At 43.3% G+C, this 15,293-nt stretch overlaps 1 protein-coding gene across 6 annotated transcripts in view; it reads right to left on the reverse strand.

Moving 5' to 3' along the window:
- Positions 1 to 15,293, reverse strand: part of LOC130360580 (galactose-3-O-sulfotransferase 2-like) — a 90,098-nt gene that overhangs the window by 12,348 nt on the left and 62,457 nt on the right. For 5 of the 6 annotated variants that reach the window (XM_056563104.1, XM_056563106.1, XM_056563107.1 and 2 more), the window contains exon 2: positions 14,305 to 14,400. The exons of the other annotated variant lie outside the window; for it this stretch is intronic. In XM_056563104.1, the coding sequence (XP_056419079.1) occupies positions 14,305 to 14,400 (96 nt within the window). The remainder of the gene's footprint in view (positions 1 to 14,304; positions 14,401 to 15,293) is intronic. 6 annotated transcript variants of the gene reach the window in all.

Here is a 15,293-nt window from a genome sequence, read left to right on the forward strand (position 1 = left end):
GCATTTCACTTTACGGTAAAACGAACATGTTCTCTTTATTCGATGGGTCAATACAATTAAAATAATACCTATGTTTACATGCTTTGCAATTATGGTACTACTTAACCTCTTTAGGACGCAGGGCATATGCATGCATCCTGAGTCCTTAAGGACGTAGGGCGTATGGGTATGTCGTGGGAAATCCTGTCGCCGCCGCTAGTCGCACGGGGACCGGACCGGGATGACTTCTGAAATCATTCAGCAGGCATCCCTGCACATCGCCAAGGGGGGCCTGAGACCCCCCCCCCCCCCCCCCCCATGTTGGCGATCGCCGGAAATCGCCGGTCAATTGAGATCGGTGATTTTCGTCAATTCCGGTTCCCACCGCTTGCCGGGCCCCTCATATCGCTGGTAAATACTCACCGGCGGTCTGCGGCGCTTCCGGTTCACATGGCTCACATCTGACCCCATGACCCAGATAAGGATGATGATAACATACTGCATCAATCATCATCTGTACAGTACTGGGAGCAGCCCTGTTGCCACACCCCAGTACAACTGTGATTGGGTGGCCGTAGTGACCGCACCAATCACAGCAGTATGGGGAGGTGGGTGTAGGAGCATGTTGCTCCATTCTGCCCACCATTTCTGTGACATCTGGTGTGCAGGACAGAGCCCAATGCTGCCATCTCACCCCTCAGAAGAAGAAAAGTAAAAAAAAAAGTGCCCCCTTTCTGTGGCCCCTTGGCACAGAAAGCAGTCAGGATAAGCATCAGATTAGGTAGGGACAGTAAAAAATTTCAGCGTACCATCCGTAGGTGTCCGCGGTTCCGTAGCACCTTAAGCTGCATGACCTCGGCCCTACTGGGTCGCTGCAGAGTTTTTTTTTGGTGCACAAACCATTTTTTTTATTTATTTTTTGCTAAACTTGTGGCCGGGCCATCTTAGCTATAAAAGAGCAGTCCGCCACCGTTAGCTAAAGCCTACCCACCGCTGATCAGTCCCGTAGTACTGATCAGCGTTTTTTTTTTTGTGGTGCAGCCTCTTTTTCGGGTTATAGCAGCATTTTTATTTTTTGCACTTATAGGCGGTCCTTGCCACCAGTAGCAGGCCTGTGCTGTGTGGACAGACCATACTTCTGTGTGCGGCCTGCCCCACCGCTGTCAGTGATTTATTACTGATCAGCGTTTTATTTTGGGTTCAGGCGGGTGCATTTTTTCGGGGTAAAGCGTTTTATTATTTTATTTTTCTGGTATTTTGTGTGAGGGTATGTGAATGTGCCACCAGCCACTGTTCTGGGCTGAGTGGCCAGACCCCCCACTGACTTCTGCGCATCCCTGCCGCCACCAAGCGCTAATCAATGCGCACACCACTGATTAGGTACACTGAGTCAGTTTTTAGTTTATATATTGTTTCTGTTAGGGCGGGTTTAGTTAGTTAGGTTACGGCGCGTTAGGGAGGTAGCATCGCACCACACCACACACAGCAGTTTTTCCCCCCCACATATACACTTCAACCCCCCACCATTAGAGTAGGGAAATGGCCCGCAGGGCATTTTCAGCGGAGGAGGCATATGCAATACTTGCCTCCGACATTGAAAGCGCCTCGTCCTCCTCCTCATCTAGTTCTGATCATGAGCCACCACAGCCATCGGGACTGCAAACCTCCTCTGCTCCTGACCCCCTGGCGCTCATGCTAGTCAAGCTCCCTAGCCGAGTTCACTGGTGCCCCATACCAGAAAACTTGTCTGGACTGAGCCAGCGGACCACAAGCCCATGATTCCTGAGTTTGTTGGCGACACAGGAATCAAAATTGACATAGTCTGGTTTACTGAAATGGGCTATTTCAGTTTTTTTTCAGTGACTACTTTCTCAATCTGATGGTTGACCCGACGAACCTGTACGCCCAACAGTTCATCGCCGCAAATCCGGCTCACTTTTGGCTAGGCCCAATGGCTGGTTCCCAATCGATGCAGCCGAAATGAGGACATTTTGGGGCCTTGTGCTGCATATGGGCCTGGTCAAAAAACCCAGTGTCAGGCAATATTGGAGTGGGGACGTCCTTTACCATGGCACGTCCCCGGTTTGAGGCCATTCAGAAATGTTTGCATTATGCTGATAATGCAGCATGTCCCCCCTCAGGGCCATATTTTGGGAGGCCTATGTCCCTGGAAAGGAGGTCGCTATTGATGAGTCTCTCATCAGCTTTAAGGGGAGACTCAGCTTCCGGCAATACATCCCTACCAAGCGAGCGCGGTATGGCGTGAAGATGTATAAACTTTGCGAGAGTACCTCAGGGTACACTTGCAAGTTTATGGTGTATGAGGGACGAGATTCCCGTATTGAACCCCCAGAATGTCCCCGACCCTGGGTGTTAGCGGGTAAATCGTTTGGGGCCATTGCTAGATAAAGGTTACCACCTTTACGTGGACAACTTTTATACTAGTATCCCTCTCTTCACATCCCTCACTGCCAGATCAACGCTCACTTGTGGGACAGTCCGGAAGAATCAAAGGCCTTCCTTCCTACTCCCTCCAAATTCCTATCCCCTGGGGTGAGTCCCGTGCCCTTACCCATGAAAACCTGTTGCTGGTCAGGTATAAGGACAACTCATGGGAACGGCAGCACCCCTGTCCCTGTGGACTACAATCGGTATATGGGTTGATTTTTATGATCAAGTCCCCAAGCCATATAATGGCAATCGGAAAACACGGGTATGGTACAAAAAAGTTGCGGTCTACATGGTACAGGTTGCCATGTATAACTCTTTTTTGTACTGTGCCAGTACGCTGGCAACACAGGGACATTACTGCAGTTTCAAGAGGAAGTTCTAAAGGCCCTCATCTTTGGTGACCGCCAAAGAGTGGGTGAGAGCACCTCTGGAACTGTGGGCCCCCGGAACGTCCCTGGCCAACACTTTCCAGGTGAGGTCCCCCACATTGGAAAGAAGGGACGATACCAGAAAAAAATGCAGAGTGTGTCGCAAGAGGGGGATTCGGAAGGACACCACCACTCAGTATGACACTTGACCCGATCATCTGAGCCTCTGCATTAAGGATTATTTCAGTGAGTATCACACTTTCAGGGAGTACTACATTTTAATTCTTTCACCTGATTTTCATTCCCCAGAATTCGACTCCAATGTACCAGTCCAGAGTACATTGGCCCTCATTTACTAAGAGTGGAGTGTAGGGTTCTTTGTTGGTTTTAATTCCCTACAATTTATTTTCCACGGTATTTACTAAGGTTTCCCTACATTTTACCCTTTCCCTACACTTAGCTTTTTTTTTTTTTTTTACACATGCTCTGATCTGTCTGGTTTTCCTCAGATGAAATCCAACACATTTTATGTGAAAACCTTAGTAAATAAGTGGCCACACCCCTTTTATGGGGTTTTCTTAGCAAAATGGAGAGTTAGTTGGGGTTTTTTCAATTCTGGTGCAAAATCTGGCGAAGACAGAATTTCTGCCACAATGCGACAGAATCTGGCGCACAACCTGGCAAAACATGTCAGGTTTGCAATAGTAAATTAGGGCCATTGTCTTCCAAATTTAAAACCAAAACACCCCCCTCCCGAAAAAAACCCCCAAAACCTCTTTACCAATACCCCCATATTTTCCCCCCCAAAAATGGGTCATGGGACAGAGTTAACAGCATTGGGGGTTTGCAGCTGCCTCAAATGCGCAGCACTCTCTCCCCACCTGAGCGGGGTGCGCATTTGAGGTAACAGAATAGGCACAGCCACACACATCACATTCCCAGAATGATGATTCAGAGCATAGGGTTTGGGACGGGCATCATTTTTTACTTTTGACTATACTCAGGGTCCTCATTTTGGGAATATAATAGGCATATCAGTATTAAAATTGCAATTTTCATATTGTGAAACACCTAAAGGGTTAACAAACTTGCTGAATGTCATTTTGAATACTTTGAGGGGTGTAGTTTGTATAATGGGGTCATTTATAGGGTATTTCTCACAGAAAGGCACCTCATATCCTCATCAAACTTAACTTGTCCCTAAAAAATTCAGATTTAGAAATTTTCGTGAAAACTTTCGTGAATACTTTGAAGCCCTCTAATGTCTTCAAAAAGTAAAAACATGTCAACTTTATGATGTCAACATAAAGTAGACATATTGTATTTGTGAATCAATATCTAATTTATTTGGAATATCCTTTTTCCTTACAAGCAGAGAGTTTCAAAGTTAGAAAAATGAAATTTGGGGATTTTTCACTAAGAAAGGATGCAAGTCCTGACAAAAATTTACCACTATGTTAAAGTGGAATATGTCATGAAAAAACTTTCTCGGAATCAGAATGAAAGGTAAAAGCATCCCAGAGTTGTTAATGCATAAAGTGACAGTGGTTTGAATTGCAAAAAGGGCTGCGTCCTTAAAGGGTAACTCTCATTAAAATAATTTTTTGCTATTTCACTCCTTATGGTAAATAAAAAATATTTCTAATATACTTTGTTTAAAAAAAAAGTTTTCTATGTTTTATTTGTGCTTAAAAAAGCCCAAGAGCACATTTTCCCCCATCTTATATACAGACTAAGGACCGAGGTCCAAACACAGGAAGTGCCGCCTGGAGTGCTATGGGGGGCGTGTCCAGCCTCATCCAATCATAGCTCCTCTCACACTTAACTGCCATATTCTGTTGGTTGTTCACCCCCTGAGCACTCCAGGCTGCACTTCCTGTGTTTGGGCTTCGGTCCTAAGTCTGTATATAAGATGGAGGAAAATGTGCTCTTGAGCTTTTTTAAGCACAAATAAAAGATAGAAAACTTCATTTTTTTTAAACAAAGTATATTAAAAATATTTTTTATTTACCATAAGGAGTGCAATAGCAAAAATTAGTTTTAATGAGAGTGCCCACTTAAGGGGTTAAAAAACAAAACAAAAAATAGTTTTTCAGTCTGTATGAAGGCTCTTTTTTCCCCCCTAACTAACAACTTTGTTTGTCCTCCTAGGGGACTATCTTTAGCAATCATTAGATTGCTTATACTAATTATGGCTATGCATAGGCATAGCACAGATCAGTAATATCAGAGATCTACTTCTCTAGTCTGCTAGAAGGCAGACCAGAGGAGAAGATCTCCAGAGCTGCAAGAAGGCAGGTGAGGGGACTTTCGTCAGCCATCTTGACTCACTGAACCCTTAATTATGCTGCGGGTGGTTCGATGATCCACCTGAGCCCTGACCATGCCGCAGTTGACGTGATCAGTAAAAACATTTTAAATATAAGAGCGTTTTATTGGATTTGGCAAAAGGCAAAAAAAATAAAAAATCAAAATGATTTTGCCTCGAGAAGAAGCTGTCTCACAAGTGGCTTCCATGGAAGAAATATCTTTACCCAAGGGAAAGCCTTGAAACGTTTAAAATATATAAATAAATAGAAACACAGAATAGGGACGACCATGATAAATTATAGTATTTTTAGGGGCACATTTAGTTTTTATTGTACCCAATAGATCAAGTAAAACACCTTTTTCTCTATCTGCCACCACTAGAAGGAGCTCCTTAGGATTTTAACATCTAGCATAAAGTTCAATGACATCTTTATCAAACTAAATATAATATCTCCAAAAAAGGTAAAAAAACAAACAAACCAAAAAAAACTGGTGAAAATAAGTAAGAGATTAGTGCATCAATAGCCCCTATACAAGACACATACTTGATGCTGTTCATACTTAGAATCTACTTCCAAAACAAATTTAGATTAAAAAAAAACATAGACCTTGCAATAAAGTCATACTGATAAAGTATTATCAGAACAATACTCAACACTCATACTAAACTATGTTTAATAGCAAAACTATGATTAGGTACTGTAAACATTTGTATATGTTAATGTAGATAAATGTAAGGTTATTAACACCTTAAGGACCCAGCCATTTTACACCTTAAAACCCCTTCCATTTTTTGCACATCTGACCACTGTCATTTTAAACATTAATAACTCTGGAATGCTTTTAGTTATCATTCTGATTCCGAGACTGTTTTTTCGTGACATATTCTACTTTAACATAGTGGTAAAAATTTTTGGTAACTTGCATCCTTTCTTGGTGAAAAAACACAAAATTTGATGAAAAATTAGAAAATTTTGCATTTTCCTAACTTTGAAGCTCTTTGCTTGTAAGGAAAATGGATATTCCCCCCAAAAATGTTTTTATTCACATATACAATATGTCCACTTTATGTTTGCATCATAAAATTGATGTGTTTTTACTTTTGGAAAACACCAGAGGGCTTCAAAGTTGAGCAGCAATTTTCCAATTTTTCACAAAATTTCCAAAATCACAATTTTTCAGGGACCAGTTCAGGTTTGAAGTGGATTTGAAGGGTCTTCATCTTAGAAATACCCCACAAATGACCCCATTATAAAAACTGCACCCCCCCCCCAAAGTATTCAAAATGACATTCAGTCAGCGTTTTAACCCTTTAGGTGTTTCACAGGGATAGCAGCAAAGTGAAGGAGAAAATTCACAATCTTCATTTTTTACACTCGCATGTTCTTGTAAACCCAATTTTTTTATTTTTACAAGCGGTAAAAGGAGAAAATGTTTACTTATATTGTAGCCCAATTTCTCTCGAGTAAGCACATACCTCATATGTCTATGTAAAGTGTTCGGCGGGCGCAGTAGAGGGCTCAGAAGCGAAGGAGCGACAAGGGGATTTTGGAGAGTACGTTTTTCTGAAATGGTTTTTGGGGGGCATGTTGGATTTAGGAAGCCCCTATGGTGCCAGAACAGCAAAAAAAAAAAAAAAAATACCACATGGCATACCATTTTGGAAACTATACCCAACTAGAACAAATTTTGCTCGGGGGGCATGTCACATTTAGGAAGCCCCTATGGTGCCAGGACAGCAAAATAACCCCCACATGGCATACCATTTTGGAAACTAGACCCCTTGAGGAACGTAACAAGGGGTACAGTGAGCATTTACCCCCCACTGGTGTCTGTCAGATCTTTGGAACAGTGGGCTGTACAAAATTTTTAATTTGCACAGCCCACTGATCCAAAGATCTGTCAGACACCAGTGAGGTGTAAATTCTCACTGCACCCCTCATTACATTCCGTGAGGGGTATAGTTTCCGAAATGGGGTCACATGTGTTTTTTTTTTTTTTTTTTTTGCGTTTGTCAAAACCGCTGTAACAATCAGCCACCCCTATGCAAATAACCTCAAATGTACATGGTGCACTCTTCCTTCTGGAACTTGTTGTGCGCCCCCAGAGCACTTTGCGCCCACATATGGGGTATATCCGTAGTCGGGAGAAATTGCATTACAGATTTTGGGGGGCTTTTTCCCCTTTTACCTCTTGTCAAAATGAAAAGTATAGGGCAATACCAGCATGTTAGTGTAAAAAATTTATTTTTTTACACCAACATGCTGGTGTAGACCCCAACTTCACCTTTATATAAGGGATGAAAGGAGAAAAAGCCCCACAAAATTTGTTAGGCAATTTCTCCCGAGTACGGCGATACCCCATATGTGGCCCTAAACTGTTGCCTTGAAATACGACAGGGCTCCGAAGTGAGAGCACCATGTGCATTTGAGGCCCGAATTAGGGGTTTGCATAGGGGTGGACATAGGGGTATTCTACGCCAGTGATTCCCAAACAGGGTGCCTCCAGCTGCTGCAAAACTCCCAGCATGCTTGGACAGTCAACGTCTGTCCGGCAATACTGGGAGTTGTTATTTTGCAACAGCCGGAGGCTCCATTTTGAAAACAGTGGTGCACAAGACGTTTTTAATTTTTATTGGGGAGGGGAGGGGGGCTGTGTAGGGGTATGTGTATATGTAGTGTTTTTAACTTTTTATTTTATTTTGTGGTAGTGTAGTGTTTTTAGGGTACAGTCACACGGGCGGGGGATTAGAGCGAGTTTCCCGCTGCGAGTTTGAGCTGCCGTTCAAAATTTGCTGCATCGCAAACTTGCAGCCTGATACTCACTGTAAGCCCCTGCCCATGTGAATGTACCCTGTACATTCACAGGGGGGGGGGGGGGAATCTACAGCTGTTGCAAAACTACAGCTCCCAGCATGCACAGTCTATCAGTGCATGCTGGTAGTTATAGTTTTGCAACAGCTGGAGGCACACGGGTTGGGAAACACTGAGTTAGGAAACAGACAATGTTTCCCAACCAGTGTGCCTCCAGTTGTTGCAAAACCACTACTCCCAAACACTCAGGCATGCTGGAAGTAGTAGTTCGGCAACATCTTTATAGCCAGATGTTGCCGAACTACAACTCCCAGCATGCTTGGAGTTATAGTTTTGCAACATCTGGAGGACTACAGTTTGCAGACCACTAATACAGTGGTTCCCAATCTGTGCCCTTCCAGATGTTGGAAAACTACAACTCCCAGTATGTCAAAACTGTCCAGGCATGCTGGGAGTTGTAGTTCTACAACATCTGAAGGGCCAGATGTTACAGAACTACAACTCCCAGCATGCCCGGACAGTAAGGGCATGCTGAGGATGTCATTTTGCAACATCTGGAAGGGCACAGTGGTCCCAAAACTGCGGACCTCCAGATGTTGCAAAACTGCAACTCTCAGCATGCCCAGACGCCAAGGGCTTTCTGGGCATGCTGGGAGTTGTAGTATATAGGGTCCCACTACAGCAATGCATGTCGCTTTACGGCGATGTGCATTGCGGTAAAGGGCCCAACCGCGGCTGAAGAGGAACTCACCTGTCGCCTCTGCCGCCGGGATCCGGGTCTTCAGGGGCGGGGTAAGTACCGGGGCCGGGCCCCAGCACTCCCCCGTCCCCCGCCGCGTCCTCCGGTCTTCCTACCATCCTCTCCGGACTTCCAGGGGCCGGGCAGAGCGGGAGGAAGTAACCCCCCCCCCCCCCCTGCGATTGGTTGGTTAGCTAACCGAAGGATCGCAGGGGATAGGAGGAGGTGGCAGGCTTGCCACCTCGCTCCTAGCCTCCAGCATGGTCCTGGCTGTCTGTGACAACCGGGATCATGCAAAATTACCCAGAGACCCGATCAGCCCGGTATCGCCGCAGATCGCAGGGGCGATTTCCCTTGCGATTTGCGACGATCGCCGACATGGCCCCCCTAGGCGTTTGCCCTGGATGCCTGCTGAAGCATTTCAGCAGGCATCCGCTTCTGATCTCTGCACGGCGCGCGGCAGGGACTGGAAATCGCCATGACGTAATCATGCATCATGGGTCCTTAAAGCCCAGGGTGCGGAAATGTATGAATACGTCATGGGTCCTTAAGGGGTTAACCTGGGTCAAGGAAACAAAATGTGCAATTATGTACTAAATAGTAAATCACTGGGCTGAACTGACACTGAAAAAGACTCCAGGTATTGGTGAACAGTAAACTAAAGTTTATTGACTAGTGCCAGGCAGCTACTGCCAAGCAAATAATTAATATTGCCAGTCAAAATAATGCTAATTGGTTTTGCTAGAGAAGGAAGAAAGCTGGCTCTCAAGTGCCACCTATTCGAGGTAGCTTCCATGGAAGACAATGTTCTATGCATAAGGGGCACTGAAAACCTAGGCATTATCCACCAAACAAGAATGTCCTTCAAAAGGCAAACAACTGTTCCAGGGTTGTTGCCTTTCCTCAGTACAGATAACAAATGCACTGTCCCACTATTTTTATGTTTGAGTACAGCACAACCATTCAGATCACACATACATGCAACACACAACTAAAGGATCCACTTCTACAATGGTCAACTCTTAGTTTGGTACGTCTTTGTCTAGACCTGTTTCCTCCAATAGGACACTGCAGCTCAAGTGCACCACAGCCCCAATCAAGTCAATCCACCAGAAGCCAACTCGTGTGACCATCCCTCAGAGCAGGATAGAGCTAGAAGGTAGCGCTAAACTCAACACTCACACACTGCACAGGTTAACTCTCCAACTACCAGTAACCACCTGTAATTGCCACGTTAAAAACGTATCAAGCTTTTGTGCCTCCTTTCTATGGAAAAGGTTTTCACGTACAGAAGATTTAACATTTTGCAATGCAACACCCTGGAGTTATGGTGTCATTGCTTTATCTGCACCTCACTAATATCAAGGGCAACCTAAAATGCCATAGACCAGGATACTATCACCAGGATGTGCCCAAGGGAATTATAATAGTCTTGTACAAATAATTTCATTCAAAGAGACACTTCTCGTGTGCTTTGTGGTGCTCCCTCATTCCAGCGGTCAATGTTTCACATATAATGCTTTATATGCAATTACTATAGGTAGAATATCATACAATTTATCTTATACAAAAAACACCCAATTTTTTTCAGTGTCAAAAACCCTCTACAAATGATAGGTGAATAATATCGCTTCAAAAGACTCACTGCTTGTACAGGCTTTAACCAGTCTTACACGAAGCTTTTAATCTGCACAAGTTCAACTTCTTTTTAAAAGACTACTTTCTTAGACATGTCTGCGAGGGACTGTTTTCTTAATCCCACCCCGCCTCATTTCTGACCATTACCGCCCGCTCCCGCAAAATGAGTATCCAATCTCGCCTGCTCCCGCAACACGTGTATCCAATCCTGCCCGCTCCTGCAACACATGTATCCAATCCCGCCTGCTCCCGTAAACATTCTATTACAGCTTTTAGAGCTAGACTCCATGGGGGGAGATTTATCAAAACCTGTTCAGAGGAAAAGTTGCTGAGTTGCCCATAGCAACCAATCATATTTCTTCTTTGATATTTGAAAAGACCTCTGAAAAATGAAAGAAGCAATCTGATTGATGACTGTAGGAAGGAAATATATGTAGGTAAGCATATAAGAACAGGGTGACCAGATTTGAAAATGAAATGTTCATTTCACCCCCCCTTGTGACACACTGTATGTTTTGTGACAATCCACTCCTGTCCACTGAAGATTAAAGGACAGAAAGCTCCAGGAGTCAGCGCCAAACATGACGCGTTTCAGGTCATGTGACCTTTCATCAGATGCATGCATCTGATGAAAGGTCACATGACCTGAAACGCGTCATGTTTGGCGCTGACTCCTGGAATTTTAAATGTTTGTCTTACTGAATTCTCTCCATGTCGATGATTTTACGTGGTTCCAATAAAGGTGAAGTTTCTTAATCGCTGGCATCTACCTGCTTTCTTCATAGATTTGTAAATTACTTCTATTAAAAAATCTTAATCCTTCCAATAGTTATTAGCTTCTGAAGTTGAGTTGTTGTTTTCTGTCTAACTGCTCTCTGATGACTCACATCCCGGGAGCTGTGCAGTTCCTTTGGGGATATTCTCCCATCATGCACAGGTCCCGGGACGTGACATCATCATTGACCAGTTAGACAGAAAACTTCAGAAGCTAATAACTATTGGAAGGATTAAGATTTTTTTTAATAGAAGTAATTTACAAATCTGTTTAACTTTCCGGAGCCAGTTGATATATATAAAAAAAAGTTTTTGCCTGGAATACCCCTTTAACTCCTTAAGGACGTAGGGCGTACGCTCTACGCCCGGTTGCGGTGTTTAAAACGGGATCACGCCGTGACCCCGCATCACACCGGGTCGGTCCCGGCTGCTAATCATAGCCGGGACCCTGGGCTAACAGTGTGCGGCACCGATCGTTGTGCCGCGCGCTGTTAACCCTTCAGGCGCGGCGATCTAAGTTGAAAAAAGTAAACGCTTCCCGGCAGCTCAGTCAGGCTGATTGGGACATCGCGATAAAATCACGATGTTCCGATCAGCTGGGACGCAGGCAGAGGTCTCCTTACCTGACTCCGCGGCATCCGATCGTTGCTTGATTGCTCCAAGCCTGAGCTACAGGCTTGAGCAATCAAGCCCCTATCTCACTGATCCGTGCAAAGCTATGGCTTTGCAGGGATCAGCATAGGAGATCAGTGTGTGCAGTGTTATAGGTCCCTATGGGAGCTATAACACTGCAAAAAAAAAGTTTAAAAAAAGTTAACAAAGGTCATTTAACCCCTTCCCTAATAAAAGTTTGAATTACCCCCCTTTTCCCATTAAAAAAAAACTGCGTAAATAATAATAAACATATGTGGTATTGTCACGTGCGGAAATGGCCGAACTATAAAAATATATAGTTAATTAAATTGCACAGTCAATGGCGTACGCGCAAAAAAATTCCAAAGTCCAAAATAGTGTCTTTTTGGTCACTTTTTATGTCATGAAAAAATGAATAAAAACGTCCAATCAATACAAAAATGGTACCGATAAAATCTTCAGAACACGGCGCAAAAAAATGAGCCTTCATACCGGCCCATACGCAGAAAAATTTAAAAGTTATAGGGGTTAGAAGATGAGAATTTTTAACATATCAATTTTCCTGCATGTAGTTATGATTTTTTTTCCGAAGTACGACAATATCCAACCTATATGAGAAGGGTATCATTTTAACCGTATGGACTTACAGACTAAAGATAAGGTGTTATTTTTACCGAAAAATGAACTGCGTAGAAACGGAAGCCCCCAAAAGTTACAAAATGAAATGTTTTCTTAAATTTTGTAGCACAATGAATTTTTTTTTCCGTTTCGCCGTGGATTTTTTTGGGTGAAATGACTGATGTCACTGCAAAGTAGAATTGGTGGCACAAGAAATAAGCCATAATATGGAATTTCATTTGCAAAATTGAAAGCGTTATGATTTTTAGAAGGTGATGAGGAAAAAATGAAAATGCAAAAACGGAAAAACCCTGCATCCTTAAGGGGTTAAAAAAAAGCCTGCAGGTTTTGAGCTGGCTTACTCTGGGCTTTTGCTCTGCTGGGTGGGGAATACCCTCTAGGCACTACATGTTAACAAAAAAAACGTAGTCCTTTCTAGTGACAAGCTACATGTATGATATGTCCTAGGGAACACTCAGAACCCGAAGCAAAAAACGTTGTATATTTCTGTATGACATATATTATATGACTATATTTTTAAAATACAGGTACAGGTTTGTACTAGTCACATAAAATGCATTGGAAAGTCTTTAGACCCTTTCAACTTTTTCACATTTTGTAAAAACTAAACATTTGCTTGGACATCACCTTTGCTATGACACGACTTTTAGCTCTGGCTTCTCCCATTTCTCTTCATCAGCTCTGAGATGTGTCTACACCTTGATTGGAGTCACTTGGGGTAAATTAATCTGATTGGATATGATTTGAAATGACATGCCCCTGTCTATATATAGGTCTTACAGCTGACAGAAGTTATGAGGAGGAAATAACTGCCTCTACAGCTTAGAGACAGTTTTGTTTTAAAGCACAGATCTGTAGAAGGGTTAAAAAAAATTCTGCTGCATGAAAAGTTCCCAAAAGCACAGTGGCCTTCATAATGCTTAAATGAAATGGAAGTTTGGAAAGAACCAGGATACTTCCTAGTGCTGGCTGCCCCGACAAATTAAAGGGGTATTCCAGGCAAAAACTTTTTTATATATATCAACTGGCTCCGGAAAGTTAAACAGATTTGTAAATTACTTCTATTAAAAAATCTTAATCCTTCCAATAATTATTAGCTTCTGAAGTTGAGTTGCTGTTTTCTGACTAACTGCTTTCTGATGACTCACGTCCCGGGAGCTGTCCAGCTCCTATGGGGATATTCTCCCATCATGCACAGCTCCCGGGACGTGACATCATCATTGAGCAGTTAGACAGAAAACTTCAGAAGCTAATAACTATTGGAAGGATTAAGATTTTTTAATAGAAGTAATTTACAAATCTGTTTAACTTTCCGGAGCCAGTTGATATATAAAAAAAGTTTTTGCCTGGAATACCCTTTTTAAGTAACTAAGATTCTCAGGTATAATTAAATTGAGACTGAAGTTTTTGGCCTAAGATCTAAGCGTTATGTATGGGGGAAACCTACTTAATACCATAACCTGCCTAAAACCATCCTACAATAAAGCATAGTGGGGACAGGATCACGCTATGGGGGTGTTTTTTTTAACAGCTGGGACAGGGAGACTGGTCAGGGTTAAGGTAAAGCTGAATGGAGCAAAGTACAGAATTTTTTCTTGCGGAAACGTGATCCATAGTGCTCTGGATCTCCAACTGGGCCAAAGGGCAGAAGTCTGAGAACCTGTTGGTTGTCCTAAGGCCACTTCAAATAGTCTCATGGCAATAAATGGTCTTGCTGACAACACAACAGCATACACCTTTTTCCACAAAGCTTTCTGGAACTGATGGCGACCATCTTCTGGTTCAAATGGTTGCAAAACATTAAAGGGACGTCTTTCGTGTGTACAGCAGGCTCCACCATACCTTTACATTTCTGCATTGCAGCTAATAAAAATTAATTTGTTATAGCCTAATAGCACAACATTTGCAGCATAAAGAATTACATTCTTTTATATCCCATTTTTTAGCTAATAATACTCACCTTAAGGGTTTGGACAGGTTATAAAAGAAAATCATGATGGAAAACATTCCAGTGACGGTAAATACCACAAATAATTGCTTCAGGAATCCGAAGGTCCTGCAGATAAGAGAAAAGTAAATACAACTGAGTAGGTGGTAGGTGACCTTATGTGGGGAGGGTAGGCTGTTTGGTGACTATTGAGGGAGGTAGGTGACCATATGTGGGGAGGGTAGCCTGTATGGTGACTATTGAGGGAGGTAGGTGACCTTATGTGGGGAGGGTAGGCTGTTTGGTGACTATTGAGGGAGGTAGGTGACCTTATGTGGGGAGGGTAGCCTGTATGGTGACTATTGAGGGAGGTAGGTGACCTTATGTGGGGAGGGTAGGCTGTATGTGACTATTGAGGGAGGAAGGTGACCTTATGTGGGGAGGGTAGGCTGTATGTGACTATTGAGGGAGGAAGGTGATCTAATGTTGGGAGGGTAAGCTGTATGGTGACTATTGAGGGAGGAAAGTGACCCTATGTGGAGAGGGTAAGCTGTATGGTGACTAGTGAGAGAGGTAGGTCACTTTATGTGGGGAGAGTTGGCTAGTGACTATTGAGGGAGGTAGGCTGTATGGTGACTATTGAGGGTGGGATTCCTTGGTGTATGGTGATGAGGGTTGATGAGCTACCTTAGTTATTGGGGGCAAGTGCTAGCTGTAGGGATGCATCAATTGTGAACAGAAATTTGTTCTATTTACAGACTTAGGAGAGGCTAAGGGTAGGGTGGAGCTCTTTTGCCCAATCAGCCACATATACCTACAGACAAGGGAGCAATTGCAACAATATGACAATAAGCAGTGCTCCTAATGTAATTCCTCAACATGAAGTTTTATGTTAGAGCTTAAAGGGGGATTCCAGCCCAAATGATATCACATACTCACTGGGTATGTTATAAATACTGAATCAGTAAGACCCAGATCAATTGCCGAGACAGCAACTCGGATGAGTTTAAACAGACTGACAG

This window comes from Hyla sarda, chromosome 3 (assembly GCF_029499605.1).
Source record: "Hyla sarda isolate aHylSar1 chromosome 3, aHylSar1.hap1, whole genome shotgun sequence".
Lineage (NCBI taxonomy): Eukaryota > Metazoa > Chordata > Amphibia > Anura > Hylidae > Hyla > Hyla sarda.